The 18626-nt window shown below is 58.3% G+C and overlaps 1 protein-coding gene across 3 annotated transcripts; it reads right to left on the bottom strand.

Moving 5' to 3' along the window:
- Positions 1–13509: 13509 nt before the first annotated feature.
- On the bottom strand, positions 13510–18396 carry FOXJ1 (forkhead box J1). Of its 3 annotated transcripts, none has more exons than XM_045190134.2 (3): positions 18249–18396; positions 17025–17688; positions 13510–15315 (listed from the first exon to the last, which is right to left on the bottom strand). In XM_045190134.2, exons 2-3 carry the CDS (start codon positions 17520–17522, stop codon positions 14548–14550), a joined length of 1266 nt encoding a protein of 421 aa, XP_045046069.2. In that variant the 5' UTR covers positions 17523–17688; positions 18249–18396; the 3' UTR covers positions 13510–14547. The 3 variants fall into 3 exon arrangements, with proteins under 3 accessions (XP_045046069.2, XP_024409481.2, XP_045046070.2); XM_024553713.3 differs by having other exon boundaries at positions 18133–18396; XM_045190135.2 differs by having other exon boundaries at positions 18106–18396.
- Between the last annotated feature and the right edge of the window lie 230 nt (positions 18397–18626).

An 18626-nucleotide genomic window follows, 5' to 3' on the forward strand; every position in this document is an offset into this window, starting at 1 on the left:
CTGTGTGTGCGCACGCACACACACGTGCACACTGGCTGTTTTGTGTATTCTCAAATTTCCTTCACTAAGTGTGATTTTGTAGCCAGCTGCCCTGTACTGAGAGCCTTCTGTTTGCCCATCTCTGTTACAAGCACCTCCCTTGCACCTTATCTTGTCTAATCCTCACAGTAAACTTCCGAGTGGGGCACAGCTGAGGAAGCTCAGGCTCAGCAAGGTCAGCTGCGCTAAATCAACACAGCTGGGGAGCGGGTTCTCCTCTGCCCCCCTCCTCCAAGCTTGGTAGCTCAGGAGGTTGGTTGGTTGCTATGCAAAGCTGCCAATCTGGCTTTCAAGAAAATCCATTGTGAAAAGCAGGTTACACATTTGACAACCACATCTAGAAAAAGGTAGCAAGAATGAAAACATGAGTTTAAATCGTTCTCAACCCCACGTCAGGCCGGTGTTGACAAGCAGGCCATCAAGGACGCAGTACAAGCTGTCACCCCCAACTCTCCTGAGTACAAGCCGCTGTGTCGAAAAGAGCAAGTAGTGTTTCAACTGCAGTTTCAGAAGCCTTCATTCTCCTTCACAAACGTGTGCAGGACACAAAGGTGCCAATCACAGCTCAGCCCCCTCTGCCAACTCTCAAAGATGCTCTTTTCAGAGGGAGAGAGGGAGAGAGGGAGGGAGGACAGCTCCCTCCCCCAACAGTGTTTTGTTTTGTTTTGTTTTGTTTTTGTAATTTCCTAATTCCAGACTTGGTGCTTTTTCCGAGCCATCAAGTGTAACATTCCCCCAAATTAGTGTTTCCTGGCCCTGTTGCCATACTAAAAGTGTATGTGCTGTGGCCTGGGCAACCACAACAGCGTCCGCTCCCTGGGACTACAGCCGTTTAAAGTGATGCGTGCGTTGCAGACAGACAACCTCAGGAAAACACCGCAGAACACCAAAAGGGTCAGCTGAGTACAAGGGATGCTCAGTTTTTCTAGTTTCTGAAGATGGTGAGTTTAAATTACCTCTCTATTAAAACGCTTCTAAGAAAACAAATTTTCCTTCTTTTTCCATTCAGAAACTACCGGCCATCAACAGTGCATCTGACAAGAATGGTCAGGAGAGGTTTTTTTCCCCCTTGAAATCCTTTTATATATAAAATGAGAGAAGAGTGCGCAAAGCCCAGGAGGGCATGGCCTGGCGTGCGCTTTCTTATAAGGAAGAGAGAGCAAAGGAAATATCTAGCGTGCTTTCAGTCACATGTGGGCTCAAACCTGCAGTTGGCCTTTAAAATAGTTTTCAAATTCCATGTGATTCTATTGAAACTGCAAAGAAGGTACATAGTAAAAAACAAACAGCGTGCTCCTCCCCCTTGACCCCCAAGCATCTGTATCCCGGAAGCAACCGCAGTTACGACGTCCTAGATGAGTTCATCCAAATCCGGGCATATTATACACAGAATAAGCTCCTCTTTCTTTTTCTTAAAGAAAACAAACGCTACCACATTAAACACTTTCTCGTAGCCTGCCTGTTCACTTAACAGTATGCCTTGATCATCTTTCAGTGATAACGTTAGAGACAGGCTCCCCTCTTCGCCGAGACTCACCGAATGGGTCACAGAGCGGTCCTCCCAGCGGGCACTGGGGTTGTTTCCAGGTTTTTTCCTATTGGAAACTCCGTCTCATGGAGATAGGCGGCTCGTGCATAAGCACACCTGTACAGACATCTAGATATTACTAAATTAAAACCCACATACCTTCATAAAATTTCTACAGAAATGTGCACATTGCCACCCCAAATGGCTGAACTTGTCTGTATTTCCAATACCAAAGTATACGTGTGCTTATTCCTCTACACCTTAACTCACGCTATGTATTATCAACTTTAAGATTTTTGCCAAACTGATCAGTGAAAAATGGCATCTCCTGTGTAATTTTGAACTAAATCAAAAGGAAAGTACAGCGTATTGATGTTTGAGGGACCCAGGGATAGCAGTGCAGAGAGGGAAGTTTATTGAATGCACACAGTACGGGGAAACAAAGATCTAAAAGGAGTAACCTGCGTTCCCACCTTGGAAAACTAGAAAAAGCAAAAGCAAATTAAATCCAAAATAAGCAGAAGGAGAGAAATAAAGATGAGAGCAGAAATCAATAAAATTGAAGACAGGAAATTGACAAAGAAAAATCAGGGAAATCAAAAAGTTGGTTCTTTGAAAACATCAATAAAATTAATAACCTCTAGTTAGGCTAATCAAAAAAAAAGAGGAGATACAAATTACTAATACCAGGAATGAATTGGGAGCATCATTGTGGATCCCAGGGACATTAAAAGGATACTAAAGGGATATTTATTATAAACAACTCTAGCCCTCCAATTTGATCACTTAGGTGAAAAGACCTATTTCTTCAAAGACAGAATTTACCAAAACTCACACAAGGAGAAATAAATAATCCGAACGGGCCTCTAGCTAGTACAAATATTGAATCAATTAATAAGATTCCAAAACAGAAAGCACCAGGCCTAGATGGTTTCACTGATGAACTCTACGGAACATTAATGTACATAGAAGCGTTTCAGAAGACAGAGCAGAAGGAACCCGTCCTAACTCATTCTGTGAGGTCGGCATTACCCTAATACCAAAACTAGCGGAAGACATTACAAGAAAGAAAAACTACAGACCAGTATGTCTCATAAATTCAGCTGCAAAAATACTCAAAATATTAGCAAAATTGACTCCAACAATGTATAAAGAGAATTACCACAACTAAGGATTTATTTATTTCGGGATTTATTTCAGGTATACAACGCTAGTTCAACGGAATCGTATAACTTAATTATGTATTTCATGTTCAATATTTCCTTCTTGGCTTTTTTCTCAAAACAAACAAACCCAAAAAACCCACAAACCTCTCATTTTGTTTATTTTTTTTCCTGATGAGCTTTAAAATCATTTTCACAACTGCACATTGAATTCTGGTGCTCAGAGAGGCTGGGGGATGTCGCAGGGATCCACGCCCACTTCGGGGATGGAGGCAAAGTGTGACCCCGGGAAGGGAGGGCCGGAAGGCTGCCCAGGGCCCTCCTGCAGCAGCTGGTGAGCCTGCCACAGCGGGGAGCAGGAGCTCCCGGGCAGGAGCTGCAGGCTCGCCGAGGGCGAGGGAGGATCAAAGGCAGGCAAGAAGCACCTGGTCTTCACAGCGGAGGGACCAAGTGAGGGGGGGCTGGGCCTCCAGACAGGGCGGCATCATGGGGGTGCAGGTACACTTGGGCTGCTCTCTGGCACCCGGCCCGACACGGAGGGTGCCCACCAAATCTGTGATGGACAAATAAATAAGTGATAGCGGACCAAAGGGATGGACAAAGGGTGGGTGTGTGTCCCAGAGTCGGGGACGGAGGGGAAAGCGGTCGGTGCGCCATTGGAGACCACTGGACCCTCTGCGCCCTGAACGTGACAGCCACGTACTCACGAGGAGCAGCACCACCACACAGAGATGTGGCCGAGAAGACGCGCTAGTGCCTTCTGCCCCGCTGTGGACCCCCGACCCCAGCCTCCCACCCCAACTTGTCACCTGAGCAGGACAGGTCCCGGGGACAGGTGGGAGTCTGGCTTGGGACACGTGTTCCTCTGGGAATATGTTCCATGTGGCGGCTGACTCCCGTCCTCCCTCATCCTGCTCTCTCTCCCTGGGACATCTTCCGTCTCAAGGTCTCTTCTTAGGTCCCCTCTTCCTTCCAGAAGCCTCTGAGCGGGTTCCGAGGACGCGGCTGAGCCGCAGGGGGGCGCGCTCCCCCGCTAATTCGGGAGCCGAACGCCCAGCGCGGGCGCGGAGAGCGCGAGGGCGAGTGCGCGAGCCAAGGGGGCCGCGAGGGGGCGCCCCGGGCGGGGACCTCCGAGAATGGACGGGGGCAAGGCCAGGGAGGAGAGAGGCCCAAGAGCAGTGGATGGGTGGAAACAGAAAAGGGGGGCCAGAGGGGGCCCTGAAGAGGAGTGAAACACGGAGGCGGGAAGAAAGCCAGTAAACGCGGGGAGAAAGGCAGGCGGGGAGGAGAAACCGTGGGGCTGGGACCAACGCTCCCGGGCTTTCTTCCCGTTCCCCCGAGGCCCCCCACCGGCTGGGAAGGGGGTCCAAGCCAGCGGGCCGTGACGATGTCGTCGCTGGCACCCGCGCCATTTGGGCTGTGCGGCTCCAGGCAACGGAGGACGCCGGCGGTCGGACAGCCCTCCGCGAAGGTGCCGGGCCACTACGCCCCCAGCGCCGCCTGCCCCAGCGCGCTCCCGCAGCCCCTCCCGCCGGGCGAAGTCCCGCACCCCGGGCACATTCCCACAAGGAAGGGGCCTCGCCCCTGCACCCTGAAGGCCTGGCTTCCCCGGGGGCCGCTTGCCTTGAACTTGACTCAGTGCTTTCTCAGTACACGGCCCAAGAGGGCCACCACCCTGGCTTTTGTGGACTTGGGACAGGGGGACCTCAGCAGAGGAATGGCCCCCACACATGCCCTCCCTCTGGGTGGGGTGGATCCTTATGGGGTTAGGGTGAAGTTCCATCATTTGTTCATTAATTCGAGGGTGCTGACGGAGGACCTACCGAAGGCAGCAGAAAGAGGGAGCAGAGCCTCCCTCAAGGGGCAGACAGATGGTGTGGGTTGGTCCTGAGTCCCCCTGCTAGCTAAGTTTGCAGATAAGAAGGTAGGCCTCTTGGAAAAAATTGGCAAGCCTGTAGGATACAGGCCACAGGAGGGACAAAGGGCCCTGGGCCTCAACTGGGGAAAATAGCTTTACAGTCACCTGGACAGATCAGGGAGGCCTTGGGAGGCACCGCTGTGTGGACTGGATGTTGAAGGTTGGGGAGAACCCCAGGAAAATGGCCAGCTTCATGGCAGCTGGGAGGTAGGGGACAGGTCTAGGTGTTCAGAGAGGAGAGCGGTGTTTGCCTGGAGCGATCAGGAGTGGAGAAAGGGTGGCTGCAGGTAGCACAAGGCAGTCAAGGTTGGACTGTATTTGGTGAAGAGCCTTAGCAGGGTGGCCCGGGACAGGCACACCAGTAAGCAGCCCGCCGCAGTGATCTGGGTGGTAACTGGAGTGGACGCAGGAAGACAGCAGTGAATGGCCTCGCTCAGATGGGGAAGCGCAGGGGAGGCTCTACACACAGGGAAGTCCTGCCTGGAGCTGCCAACCATGGTCACTGGCGTCAATTCAACACCAACAGGAACCCCCGCTTTGGGACGTGGTGAAGAAGCAAACTTGACGCGGTGCAAAACAGCTCAATTGTGCTACAGCGTTGGGGATACTGCGCGGATGCGAGGCAGCGCTGGGTCCTGGCCACTCTGCTGGGCTCCTCACTGGTCAGCGGTGGTCGGTCAGCTTCGCTCTGTGCTGCTCTGCTCTGACATGACACCTTTCAGTGTTTCTGTTCGGCCAAGGAAAAAAAAAACCACACACACACACCCGTCTTCGACAGCAAAGGAACGTGGACTCCCTGAAGCCGAGGGGAGCAGGCTATACAGACAGAAGTCCTAGTCATGGGCCCCTGATTGGTTCATCCTCATGCAAATGAGGACTCCAAATCCTCATAGTTTGGTTGGTCAGAAAGTCACTGTCATGATGGGTCAGAAACGAGCTGCTGATTGGTCGGTAAAGATGTTGATGGGCACGTAGCCGCGCAGCTCCAGTTCAGAAGGGGGCAGCCTCAGGCCTGAGGCTGGCTGGGAGGACAGAAACACTGTCTGCGGACAGGTAGTTGCGTGCAGGCTTCCTCCGGAAGTGCAGTTTGCAGGACAGGCCCCGCTGGGTAGAGATGGCCCCTAGGCGCTTTTTTTTTTTTTTTTTTTTAAACATCTGAGCCCAGTTAGCCGCCAGGAGCCCTTCTTAGTAGGTATCTTTCTCAGAGTGCACAGGGCCAAGTCTTTCCCTGATGCTGAGGACTGAGGGATCCTGTCTCTGTGGTGGGAAACCAGGAGTCCTCCTTCCCGACCTGACAGCTGCCCTAGGGCAGGGGATTGAATGAGATGACCCCACCTGGGGCTGGTGTGTGTGTGGGTGGGGGGTTCTCAGTGCACTTGTGGGACCCACGTTGTCATGCTCTGCTTATTTGGTCTTCTGTGGTGTGCATGTCCCCCACGCCCATGAAAGGAAGGGGCCTCTCCTCTGACTATTTATTGAATGAATGAATAAATGAATGAGCAGAGAGAGGCCAGTGACAGTGTGTGTGGTTCTCAGTGAACATGACCTGCTGGACACCACACAGGGTTAGATCTTTAGCAAGGGGCTTTTTAATGAGGCCCAGAAGGAGGGCTGGGCTGGAAGAGGAGGCCTGGGATCCTCAAGGGTGGGGTGGACAGGCCCCAGCTGGCTTTCCCCTGGCTCCCCACTGTCTGCCCTGTCTGCCCAGCTTAAAGCTCTGGCTTCTGGATCTAGCTCTGCCAGGGAGTCACTGAGCATTGGGCCGTGCCCTGCCCACGCCGCCCCTCCATCTGCTGTGCTCTGTGGGGCACATGCCATGTGCCACTCCCGAATTCTGGCAGGTGGCTTGGAGAAACGAGCATGACCCCTGCCGTCCTGGAGCTCCCTGTCCAGCAGGAGAGGCACACACACTGCCACCTTGGTGAAATAAGGGGCGCTTGAGGCCTGCAGTGAGTGGAGAGGTGACAAGCGTCCAGAAGAGTCCCCAGCTAACAGCACCCAGGAGAAGCCAACCTCATCTGTGCTGATAGCCTTAGAGCTGTGCCCGCTTTCCGCACTCCAGTTTCCTCATCCGTAGGTGATGCTAGAAGGCCCCTAAAATCTCCTGCAAACTCCAAGTCCACGCTGCGATGACTACGGAACTTTTTGGCTGCTCCTGCCTCCCAGAGAGGGTAAACAGACCTGCACCCCGGGGGTCCAGGCCTTTAGGCCAGGGGTGTCCAACCTGCGGCCCATGGGCCGCATGCGGCTCAAGTTGGCTGTGAATGTGGCCCAACACAAACTCATAAATTTACTTAAAACATTAAGAGATTTTTGTGTGTGTGATTATGTGTTGCAGTGTATTTAATGCGTGGCCCAAGACAGCTCTTCTTCTTCTAGTGTGGCCCAGAAACGCCACAAGTTTGGACACCGCTGCTTTAGACCACACTGGCGGGTCTGCGTGGGTCTACCAGCGGCCTTGTCAGCTGATTCGGTGGCTGCTGGAGTTCAGGGCCCAGCCCCAGACCTTCTCCGGCAGACCCGAACCCCAGATGGCAGCCAGGAGCCCCCAGTGGGCCGTTCACACTGGCAGCAGGGCAAGGGCACGAGCGCTTGTCCTCTGACCTTGAGTCATGAACAGACTGCTGGGGTGAAGCAGGGAAAGGCATTCTGACGAAGGTCACCCCCCAAACCGAGCTTAGCTCCGCTCCTGCAGATAAAAGGGCTCAAGGTCGGGAGGGGACCATGGGAGGTGAGCTGGAGGCAGAGCAGGTGTCCAGGGACACTGCTCCAACCTGCCCCACCCTTTCTGGGGGGTGTGGCACTGCCAGTGCCGTCACTGGCTTGGGCACAGCCTGGGGTCCTGACATGTGTAGCCAACCGCCTCCTCTAGCAGGAAGGAGCCCAGACAGGGTTGGCCTGCGTGTTGGCCAGGATGGCAGCCTTCTATCCTCAGGGCCACAGCCGGGGACTCAGACCTCGGGGCCCTGGAAATAAGTGGTGGAGGGAGTCACCCAGGTGAAGGGGAGAGTGGGAGGGCAGGGCAGACTCTGTGTGAATGGTCACAGAGGGATGATGGGTAAGGGAGAAAGCGAATGGGGCCAGGGTGGACCTTGACCCTGCTTAGAGGGCCTGAGGTTCTTCTGTTGCAGAGGGAAGTCACTGCAGTGTTCTCAGCAGATGCGTGACGTGGTCAGAAGTGCACTTGAGAAGGTCACCCTGGCCCCTAACCCTCCCCTGTACTGAGCCTCCCCGACAGGTTGCCACCCTGGAGCTTCACCCATTCCCTGTCTTCTGCCCGTGACTCCTCCTCTCTGCGTCCTGCTGAGTATCCATGCCTACTCTCTTAGAAACACACTCCCCTTCCAACACACGCAGGTCTTGCTGTCAGAGCCTCCCCCGGGGCCTGCCTTCACCACTGCCCACACTCCCCTTCCTTTCCTCCGATTCTGAGCTCTGAGCGGCAGCCAGCGCTGGTGCTACCCTCACTGTGCTAAGGAAATGCCCCATGAGGGGCGGCAAATTCTGGCTTCCTCCCTGAGCCCCGCTCTGGTCTGTTGACTCTCCTGGCAGGCATGTTGGGGCTTGGGGTGGGGCCTGCCTGCAACAGGGACAAGGCGCCCTAACAGTGGCCCTTTTCCAAGGCTCGGTCCCTGCTCCCTCTTCTCTTCTGTCTCACTTTTTGAAGAGTGTGGACTTGAACTTTGACTTCCATCCTGGAGGCCCTGGGACCGCATCTCAGCCCAGCTCTGTGTCTTTCCGGTTCGTGGTACCCACTCACCATCAGACTCCACTGTCTCCACTGCCTGACCTGGGTTGACCTTCCGAAGTGTCCTCCCCTCCCCTCCCCACATCGGCGGCACTTCATTTGCTAATTCATGTGGTCATCCGTTCGTCTGTGAATTCAGCGAGCATCCGTTACGTGCCTGCTCCTTCCAGCTGCCCCCGATGTTTCCAGGCTGGATCAGTTTTCCGTTTGGAGCTGCACCTCTGGCTGCCCTTGTGCCTGTCTCTTCTCCGAGGCTGGAGTTCCCCTTCCCAGTAGAGTCCCCCGTGGAGGTCACCACGGGTCATCCAGGTGGAGGGGTGGGTCTGGGAGCTGGACTGGGAGTTGGGTGGAGGTCAAAGTTCAAGCCTAGTGTAGGGACTGCTCTCTCTTTGGGCATCAGCTGGGCTCTGACCCGGTCAGGTCAGGTCATAGGGACACTCAACACCAGAGTTAGGGATGAGACCACAGAGGTCAGTTCCCTCCTCTGCAGACGGAGGGCTTGGGCCAGCTCACGAGTCCATTCCACATGGAACCAGGTATCATAGTGGCCCTCTTGCCCTCTCCCCAAAGTCTTCATCAGACAAGAGCTCTCTGGGTCAAAGGGTGGCAGAGACCTTGAGCTGAGCCTTTGGGCTGGGGCCAGGGTGGGAGAGTCTGCTCTTCAGGACCCGCCTTTCTTCGTGGAGGTGCAATAATTGGGCCTAGTTGGTGATTCTTTCTTCCCTGCTTGGATTCCTTCCAGGGCTGGGAGACCCTCCATGTCCCACTCAGCCCAATAAAACCCACCCATGACATAGGGAGCCTAGAGGGACTGAGGGAACGTAGATGGGGGTGTGAGTCCTGGCCCTCTGTGAGGTTCCCCCTCCCCCTTTCTCCAGGACTGGCCTTGAACTGGTGGTCTCCACTCTACCTCGGCCCAGGTTAATTTTTAGCCAAGTACCAGGCACTGGGGGCTCTCTCACTCCTCCCAGATCTCCTGGCCTCATCTCAGATCCTGGGCAGCAGGGCTGCCAGGGGCATCTGCTCAGTGGCCCCAGGGCCCATCCTAGTGTCCAGTGGGGTGGGACCAAGCAGGGACAGCTGTGCTGGGCACGGCTCTGCTCTGGTGACCTTGCAGCCGGGGTGCAGATAGGTGAGAGGCCTGTTTGCTGATCCTGTGGGTTTCAGGGGGGCCTTGAATGCCAAGTTCTCCACAGCAGCCCTGCCTCTCAGCCCTCTGTGATCCCCCCTGCCAGGTCCTAGGCCCCAGGGAATGGGGACCAGAGGAACAGATGAGGGTGAGGAATACCACACCTCTTCCACCTCCCGCCATCCTTTGCTCCCTGTCCGATGTCTCCTCTCCCTCCTTCTTCACCTAGCTTGCACCTGCCACACGTCCCACTCAGGTTCAGCTGACACTCAAAACCCCACTTTTTCTTTTATTAACCCCTCCCCACACCCCTTGTTTCCAGAACGGGGCAGCCCAGGGCTTTCCTCGAGGAGCCCACTGGCCTGAGTTCTCTCCCCCCACCCTCTGCAGTTCTGGGGCTTCGGGAGCCTCCGCAACCCTACTGGCTGGAGACCCCTCCATGGTCATTGTGTGCATGGAATCCTGCCAAGGCTACCTGGCTGTTTCTCTACCCTTGCAGCACATGCAGCACATTCATTCATTCATTCACTCATTCATTCCCTCCTTAGGAGGTTGGGCCCTGTGCTGGATGCTGCGCAGAGAACAATGAGCAAGATGGGCCGCTTCTCTGCACGCAGGAGTCTGCAGACTCCAGAGCTCCTGAGACTGAAAGCCGGGTGCAAGGTCTGCACACCACCCTCCCACCTGTGCGGCCCACCCTCCACCCCGGTGCAGCACAGTGCACCGTCAGTGAGTTGGAGGAACCGGAATGCCATTTGGGGGTGGGGACAGGGCTTGGTGTCCAGACTGAGGCAGGAAGTGGGGCAGGGTGTCTGGACCAGGGGCAAGAGCGCTTGGCCGCCTCTCTGCTTAATTCCTTGGGCAAATAGCTGGGAGGGCTGTGGGCATTGGCTGCAGCTTCAAAGGGCCCTGGGGGCCATGAGCAGGGCGAGCTGTGTGCATGCAGCCCGCCATCCCCAGTTCCTGGAACTTCTGCTTTCCTGTGAGCTGAGCGGGCTGCTTCCTTCCAGGGGAAGTCTGCTCTCCGACCCGGGCCTCCCTCCTGCCCTCAGAGCAGGTGCAGGCATGGTGAGGGGCTGTGGGAGCTGGGGAGCAGGGCATTAAGGCCTTCATCCCTGTCACTCCCCTCTTGGTTAATGTGCACCTTGCCTCCCCCTGCACCCCCACAGGCTGCTTGGCTTCTGGGGACCAGTGCCCTCCAGCTGGTCCCTGCCTGCTCCTGAGTCACACAGGGAAAGATCCCGCCCTGGCATGCCCGTTACGTGGCTCTGACCCGTCCCTGTCCCACCTGGAGCCACTGAGTGGGACAGACACCTGTGCCCCAGGAGGGTGGCAACCCCCCAGGGCTTCCAACATGCCAGCATAGTCCCAGCATGGGTACCCTCAAAAAGCCAGCCCGCCCCCCCACCCCCGCCCGGCTTCCTGCCCTTCCTCTTCACGTGTGTTGTCTCCTCATCATTACACAAGAATGTGTCGGCGGGACCTGGGGCCACTCTCCACCCCATTGTTGATGCAGGACCCTCCCCTCATCTCCACCCCTGACAGGCCCAGGCCTGCCTACTCCCCCCTGCTGGGAGTCCAAATACACCTGTTTGCCTTTGGGCCTCTGCCCAGGATGGAAGTGCACCTGATTCCCGACCACCTCCCACCCACCTGCCCTCACACCCCCTCTCTCCCGCCTGCCAGCTCAGCCTCTTCCTTCTGAAAGTCTCTGTTCCTATGTGCGTGTGGGGGTGGGGTGGAGAGGGATTCCAGTCCTCAGCTCAGCTCTGCAGGTGCCTGGCCATCTGCTCCAGGACAGCAGGGAATGGGGGCTGGTGGGAGTCCCAGGTGCCTTCCAGACAGCCCGAGAGTCGCTGGAGCCTGTGGCAGCCTGCCCGGTGGGACAGGATGTGCTCTGGGTGGGGAGGGCCCCCAACATCCAAGCTCCTGCCCTGACCCCTCATCCCACTCCAGGCTAAGGATGCATGGTGGAGGGAGCATGGGGCAAAGGTGGTCAGTTAGGGGACACAAGGGTGGCTTTTTTGGGGGGAAGTCCTGTCCCCAACACCCAAGAATGAAACAGTCGAGGGGCTTCTCATTGCAAAGGTGGGGTTAAAGGAGATGAGGAACCTGCTCAGGGAGCTTGGGTCAGAGCACACAGCTCACAGAGATAGGCTCTCGGTGCCCCTCATCATCCGGGCTGGGGTGCTAGGCGGGAGGCGCTCCGGTGGGGCCAGCTGCGAAATTGGAATGGGTCTGAGGTTAGGTGGGGTACCATGTCAGCATTAACTTCCTGATTGTGACGGTGGTGCGAAGGTTAGGTAGGAATGTTCTTGTTCCAAGGACGCATGCCCTGAAGTGGTTTGTGCCGCTGGGCATCACTGTGTCTGCAACTTACCGTCCAATGCTGCAGAGTGGGCTGTGGTCGGGGTTACACTGAATTATAAATAAATACGAAACAATGAACATCCTTCCAGGGCAGGGATGAGGAGGAGTGAGGGGCTCTGAAACGCAGGCTTTCCGTCTTCTGGTGCTGCCTGCTTGGGGGCCTGGGAAGGCCTGTGCTCCAGCACCCTCTTGGCTTTGGTGACATCTGGGGACCCTTAAATGATGCTGATGCCTGGGCCCCAACCCCGGAAACTCTGGCCCTGGGTGCAGAGGTGTTCAGGAGCTCCCGACGATACTCCCTGCAGCCAGGGGCCAGACAGAGCCTCTGCTCCGCTCCCTGGGCAGTTCTACCTGCCCCTGACCTTGCCCTTCTTCTGGGCCGAGGCAGAGGGTGAGGTGAGGGAGAAGGTGGCACGCTCTACCTGTCCATCCAAAATGTAACCCCTTTGGCCGGTGGGGGCCAGTGTAGAGGCCCACCTCCTTACCCCACTGCTGGGGGCCAGTAGAGAGTTAGGCTGGTGGATGCTGGGGGAAGGGAGGGAAGATTTGCTTGGGGCTGAGGGGAGTCTCAGAGAGAAACTATGGGGAGGGGGCAGGCTGGCTTCTGGGCTCAGTAAGGCTCCAACCCCACCGATCCTGCAGTGTGTGTGCCCTTCTGAAATATTTGGAATAATTAGCAAGTGAAAGCAGCAAGTTAGCAAGGGGAATGCCAGGCTGGCCTACAGCCAAGCCCCAGTGAAGGGAAAGAAAGGGGCTGGGGGAGAATGGGGTCTGTGGAGGCTGGGCAGGGCTGTGTGAGACCGTGCCGCTTTGTGCCGGTGTCTGTGTGCAGGGGGGCTGTGTACCCCCAGGGGCTCAGTGGGGTGGGGGTTCCAGACAAAGCTGGGGGACGGGATGGAGAGGTGCCGCTGTGTGTCGCTCAAACACATGATGTTCCGTGCCTCACTCCCCATAAGAGCCCTAGTAGGCTGGCTCCTCCCTGAGCCCACCTGCCAGTACGAGTGGGGAAGTAGGGTCTGGGCCCTCGGACTTCCCTGGTGGCCTTCCTCCTGCTCTGGCCTGTGGCGGGCCTGGGAGGGAAGGCACTGGGCTGGGTGGACACATGCCAGGGTAGGACATGGGGGCCCTGGGGCTGGGGCCTCTGGCCTCACACTGTCCCCTCCAGGAGAGGACCAAGGGAGGTGCTGGAGGCTGGCCCAAGCCAGGGACAGCAGATCCGGGCAGGCAAGCCCAGGCAGGCCCTCGTGGTGGGGGATACTTGAGCAGAGTCCTGGGCGGGCCAGGCCTTTGTGGGTCCTCAGGGCCAGGGAGGGGGCTGTGTCTCCCTTCTCGCACCCCCCAGGGGTGTGTGGGCACAGTTCTCCCCACTGTGCAGATGGAGGCACTGAGGCCCAGGATGCAGGCGACCCACTGATGGCTGCCTCTCCCTCCCTGTCTTTCTCCCTGGGGACACAGAGGTTGAAAAGAGTTCACTGGGGACTCTCTTCAGGCCTTTGGTGACCCCCCAACTTTCTCCCAGTCATTCTCCCTTGGCATCAAAGACAAAGCCCCCCACTCCAAAATTTGCCTTCACCTTTTCCCAAAGAAAGGTGCAAGCAGGTTCAATTTTCAGATTTTTTAAAATTTTATTTTCAAAAATTTTGTATTGTAAATAATTTTCCATGAAAAAGGTTAAACTGCCCCATGGGGCAGGAGGATGGATTCGGGATGCAGCCTGGGGTGCTCTGGGTGGAGCCAGGCACTCCCTCCCACAGTGCAGGCAGGGGCACAGGGTGATCCCACCCCTTCTAGGTCCCATTGGTTCCGGAAGGATGGGCACCCCTCCCCGTTAAAGCTCAGCTATACGCTACACTCACTAGGTTAGTCTGTCTGTCCCCTCCCCCCCACAGCTTGGCTGCCTCTGTCCCTAACTCCCCCCGAACACCAACTCCTTGCTGCTCTCAGCCTCCAGTTGGGCTCAAAAATTAGGGATTTCTAGCCTCTGCTCTGCCGCACCCCCCCCCCCCACCCCAAGATGGGGCTTGGAGAAGACTGCAGACACCTTAGAAAATCTCCCTGCGCTTTCCAGCACCTGGGCCTCATTTTGGTCTCCTCTGTCCGCCCTCTCCTCCAAGCTCCTGCCCCTTCCTCCCGTCTGCTGCCCGCCCCAGCCCCAGGGAGGCTTTGCCCTGAGCGGCCTCCAGGGGGTAAATCTGCAGTCGCCTAATTAGCATTGGTTGTACCTGGGAGCTTTCTCTGGATAGAGACCTGGGGAGGAAAGTGGGAGAGGGAGAATCTTTGAAGCTGAGGTGCTCAGGGACAAACCCTGTCCTCTTGCTCCCCGGCCTGGCCAGGGCCCCTCCAGGTCACGGCTGTCACAGTGAGGGGCTCTTTAGCCGGTCCCTGGGGCAGAGAGGGGAGCGTCGACGAAACACTGTGCACGTGCGGGGCTGGGAGGGGAGGCAGCAGTTCTGGTCCTGAGCCCCAGTCCTCAGCCTCCTGGGCTGGAAGCAGAGGGCAGCCTGGGCTGGGATGGGGGGTGGCCTCGTGGGGCCAGCCTCGGGAGACTTGGCCCAGCCCCCATCTGGGCAGTCGGGTTCCATGGGCCTGTGTTGGGGGGCAGTCTGGGCCCTGACTTGGGTGCTGTCCGGAGGTGGGGTGGGGCCTGGCATCTTATAAGAAGGCGCCCACACTGGCCCAGTCTTGCAGGTCGGCAGCAAGGGTGGCATCCCCGGCCTCAAAGAGGGGCTCCGGGGGCAGGCAGCCACTGCCACTCTCGTCCCAGGGGTGCTGCAGGAAGGACGTGGCCAGGAAGGTCTCGTCGAAGTCCAGGCTGTCAGCAGCCTGCTCCACTGAAGGCCCCCAGGTAGCAGGGCAGTTGATGTGGTGACCGTGGACAGTGAGGTCCACGTCCCCGTGTGAGGCAGGGCTCAGAGGTGGGCTCAGCTCCAGGGCCTCCAGCGTGCCCAGCTCCCCACCCAGAGCGCTGGCATCGAAGACGGCCTCCCAGTCAAAGTTGCCTTTGAGGGGTTCCAGCTCGCCCTGCTCCTCCTGGGTCAGCAGCAGGGTGCTGGGAGGCCGTGGGACCTTGGCCACCCGCTTGGGCAGCGGCTGTTTGCGCTTATGACCCAGCCTGCCCTCGCCCGTACCCCAGCCCACCTCCCCGGTGGCTTCCTCGAACTCCCGCAGCAGCTGTTGGGCCTCGGTGTTCACGGTCAGCGGCCTGGCCCACGGGATGGTGCTGGGCTTCTGTGTGGCCTGGCGGGCAAAGGCCGGGTGGATGTGGACTGGAGTCAGCCGCCGCTTCTTGAAGGCCCCGCTCAGCAGGCGCTCAGCGTACTGGGGGTCGATGCGCCAGAAGCCCCCCTTGCCGGGCTCATCCTTCTCCCGAGGCACTTTGATGAAGCACTTGTTCAGGGACAGGTTGTGGCGGATGGAATTCTGGGCACAGGGAGAGAGGAGAGCCAGAGGACTGGGTGAGTGGGAAGGGGAGGTCAGTGATGTGGCAGCTAGCGCTCCTGCCTGTCCTCATGCCATCCTTTCTCTGATGGGGGAAGGGGGACAGGCTCTGGGACACAAGCCACAGGGCACGGGGAACCAGGAGTGCTGTCGGGGGCTTTTGTTCCCTGTTGCCGGGATATCTGCCTGCTCAGTCATCCGAGCCCTGAGCCACAGGGCGGCTCTCAGTGCCACCCTGTCCTGCCCGCCCTCCCTTACCCCACTGCTTGCAGCCTCTGGCCAAACGCCTCAGCTCCCCCAGGGCCTGGACAGCCATCTCCCTCTGCCGGGGCCTGGCCGGCCCTCTCTGTGGAGTGGGTGGGTCGGGGTGGGCGGCACCGGGCGGCCGAGGGTGTGAGGGTGTGTGCAGGGAGATGAGTGGGGCCATCTGATCACTTCCCTTGGTCGTTGAGCCAGCTGCTGACCTGGGCTCTGACCCTCCCAGCCCCCCTTCCCCGCCTAGGCTGTTTGGCCTCAGTTGATTATTACCCAGCAAAGGGCACAATGCTCATTCCTGGAACCCATTTCCTGCAGCCTGAGCTTCACAGGCTTGGCGGGGGGAGGGGGGGGCTCTGCTTTCTCACCAAAGCTACAGATGGCATTGCCCCCGTCAGGGCCCAGCGAGTGTAGAATAGCTGGGGACTGTTGTGACATGCGGCCTGCTGCCTGTGGGTGCCCCAGGGAAGAGTCTGGGCATCCTCAGGGCCCCTGTGCCCATCTAGCCCCTGATCCTGATGGTAGAGGACTCTCAGGGCAATATTTGATCATCATTCTGCCTTGTTCATTCCTAGGGGTGTAGTCTTATTCAAACCACCGTGGGGATGGGGCCAGGGGAGCAGGATGGATGGGTGAGTGGTGCCCCTTGGCAAGGCTGGGATGTTTACATGGCAGCCTAGCCCCGTGGCTGCTCTGTGCCAGGTTCCGGAGATGTGGACCGTGAAGCCCGAGCTGGAGGCAGAGCCCCTGTGGAAAGCACCTGGCTCAGGTAATTGTCCCCCCTGGGAGGTTGACTGAGAAGAGGAAAAAGATTAGAGGCAGAAAAGTGGGGAGGGGCTGGAGTGGGGGCTGAGACAACAGCTTTCGGAAGGCCTCATACCCACTCCGTGGAGACACAGCTGGCCTTCGCACCCCACAGCACCCCACCTCCCGCCCCCCGCCAGCCACCTGCAACTAGGCAGGATGCAGAGCTTGGCAGGGGGCTATGCTCCCATTTCCACCTCTGAGTCAGGTCCTGACAAGCTGCCCTTGGGCAGGGCAGTGTTTAGGAATTTTAAGACGTGGGACAAAAATGTATCACTTATTTTGTCACCTTATCGGGGAGCTGTGTCCACGGCAAAGGCCCTACCTAGTCTTTGGACTGAGCTTCTTGGATGAGTGACAAGTGCTTGCACCTTGAACCTCAGCATCCTCACCCCTAAAGCCCTCTGAACACCCTTCCTCCTCCGTCTCCAAAGTCAAATGAGGGGCATTTCCAAGCACTGGGCTCCCTGGAGGTCCTTCTTCGATGGCCTTCCTGCCTTGGGGCCCTGGGTGCACTGCACCTCCCTACTTGACCTGCAGCTCTGAGAGGTGAAGTGAGTCCAGTCCTCGCAAGAGTGGGGAGGGAGGGAGGAGTTTGGGACAGAACTGCCAGCAACCCAAGCCTCCCCTACCTGCCAGGTGGGATCAGCATGGCGGAAGTAGCAAAAGTTGTCCGTGATCCATTTGTAGATGGCCGACAGGGTGATCTTGGTGGCCTTGCTCGCCTGCATGGCCATGCAGATGAGTGTGGCATAGGAGTAGGGAGGCTTCACGTTCGGGTTGGTGGCGTAGTCCACGTCGTCTGGGGGCGGGGCCTGGAGCCCAGAGGGCGAGCTCCCGGATGTGCACGACGACGTGGGCTTGCCTGGCGTGTGCGGCTGCCCCAGGCAGGCTGGGTCTGCTGCCAGGGGGGACCCTGGCGCGGCGGAGCCCGGCACCTGGTGGTAGCCGTGGGGGTCGGTGCCCCCCAGGGGCAGGGCAGGGGCCTTGGCGTTGAGAATGGAGAATTCCTGCAGCCACTGCAGGCTAGTCAGGCTGTCGTCCAGGGCGTCGGGCTCCTCCAGGCCGCCCTCCAGCCCGGCCCCCTCCGCTGCCCCTGCTCCCGAGAGGCGTAGCCAGCTCTCCGCCATGTCTGCGCGGACTCTCCGAGGGGGCGGTCAACGTCCACGGCCGAGCCCACGGTGGCCCGCTGCGCTCTCAGCCAGCTGACTCCCGCGGCTCCAGCTACACAGCCTCCGGGACGCGCGCTTCCATCCTGCGACCCCGGGTAGCCTCCTCCGAATACGAATGGGGGCCCTGCGGGGAGCACGGCGGGAGCTGTGCACTCTTCCCCACCTCCGAGGGGAGAGGGGTTTGGGGGTGTGTGTGGGGGGAATTCCTCTAAAATCGTCCCTTCAGCTGGGAAGGTCTTTTAGTGCCCAGGTCTGGGAAACAGAAGCCCGGCCCTGAGGCCCGACCCCCGCAGGGTCGCCTCGCTCTTCGTTTCCTCTTCCAGACTGGACCGGAGACTTTATTAGCCAAATCAGGGAAGACGGTAGGGGCATCCGAGGCTATTCCCTTCTCCTCGAGGGCGGGAAATCAGATACCCCCACCCTGTGACACCTGGAAAAGGGGCGAGGGAGCCCGGGAGGGCAGTACCGGGGTGGGGGTGGGGGACAGCGGAGTTCGTCGGATCTTTGGAAGGTCGGGGGAAAGGAGGGGAACAGGACATACTGTTATGCGGGGCGGGAAGTGAGGTACCTCCAAACTCCAGAGATGTCAGCTCCCGGGCCCACCACTTCGGTCGGGACGGATGGGAGAGTGGGCTGGTACCAACGCTCTCCCTTCCCGCGGCCGGCAGCCCTTCAGTACCTTACCTGGCTCAGAGCGCAGCCCGGGCCAAAGGAAGGTTGTGGGAGAAGTTACCCTCACCCCCCGCGGCTCTCTGCCCTCAGCTTGAGGGCCTCGCCAGCACCCCTCGTCGGGCCCCCGCCTGACGGTGCCTCTCTGAGCGCCCGCGGCCGGGGGAACGGCGTTAAGTAGCGGCTCCAAAGGCTTCTCCGGCTGCCATGGCGACGCCCCGCCCCCATAAACAGCTTTCGCTCCTGCCATTGGCCATCACGTTTCCAAGGTGACCGCGGGCTCTGACCACTCTCTCCGGCGGTAACTCTCTTCGAACTCCCTCCTTTTGCGCCCCTCTCCCGCGTCACCCAGCCCCCTACCCGCCACCGCGGCGGGGCTGCCCTCATTCCCGC

This window comes from Desmodus rotundus, chromosome 9 (genome assembly GCF_022682495.2).
Source record: "Desmodus rotundus isolate HL8 chromosome 9, HLdesRot8A.1, whole genome shotgun sequence".
Classification (NCBI taxonomy): domain Eukaryota; kingdom Metazoa; phylum Chordata; class Mammalia; order Chiroptera; family Phyllostomidae; genus Desmodus; species Desmodus rotundus.

Bases quoted from the DNA above. Each gene is read 5' to 3' on its own strand.
- FOXJ1 (XM_045190134.2), bottom strand. From the start codon at position 17,522: ATGGCGGAGAGCTGGCTACGCCTCTCGGGAGCAGGGGCAGCGGAGGGG. The intron at 15,316-17,024 runs GTAGGGGAGGCT...CCCTGTGCCCAG, and splicing joins ATGCTGATCCCACCTGGCAG to AATTCCATCCGCCACAACCT.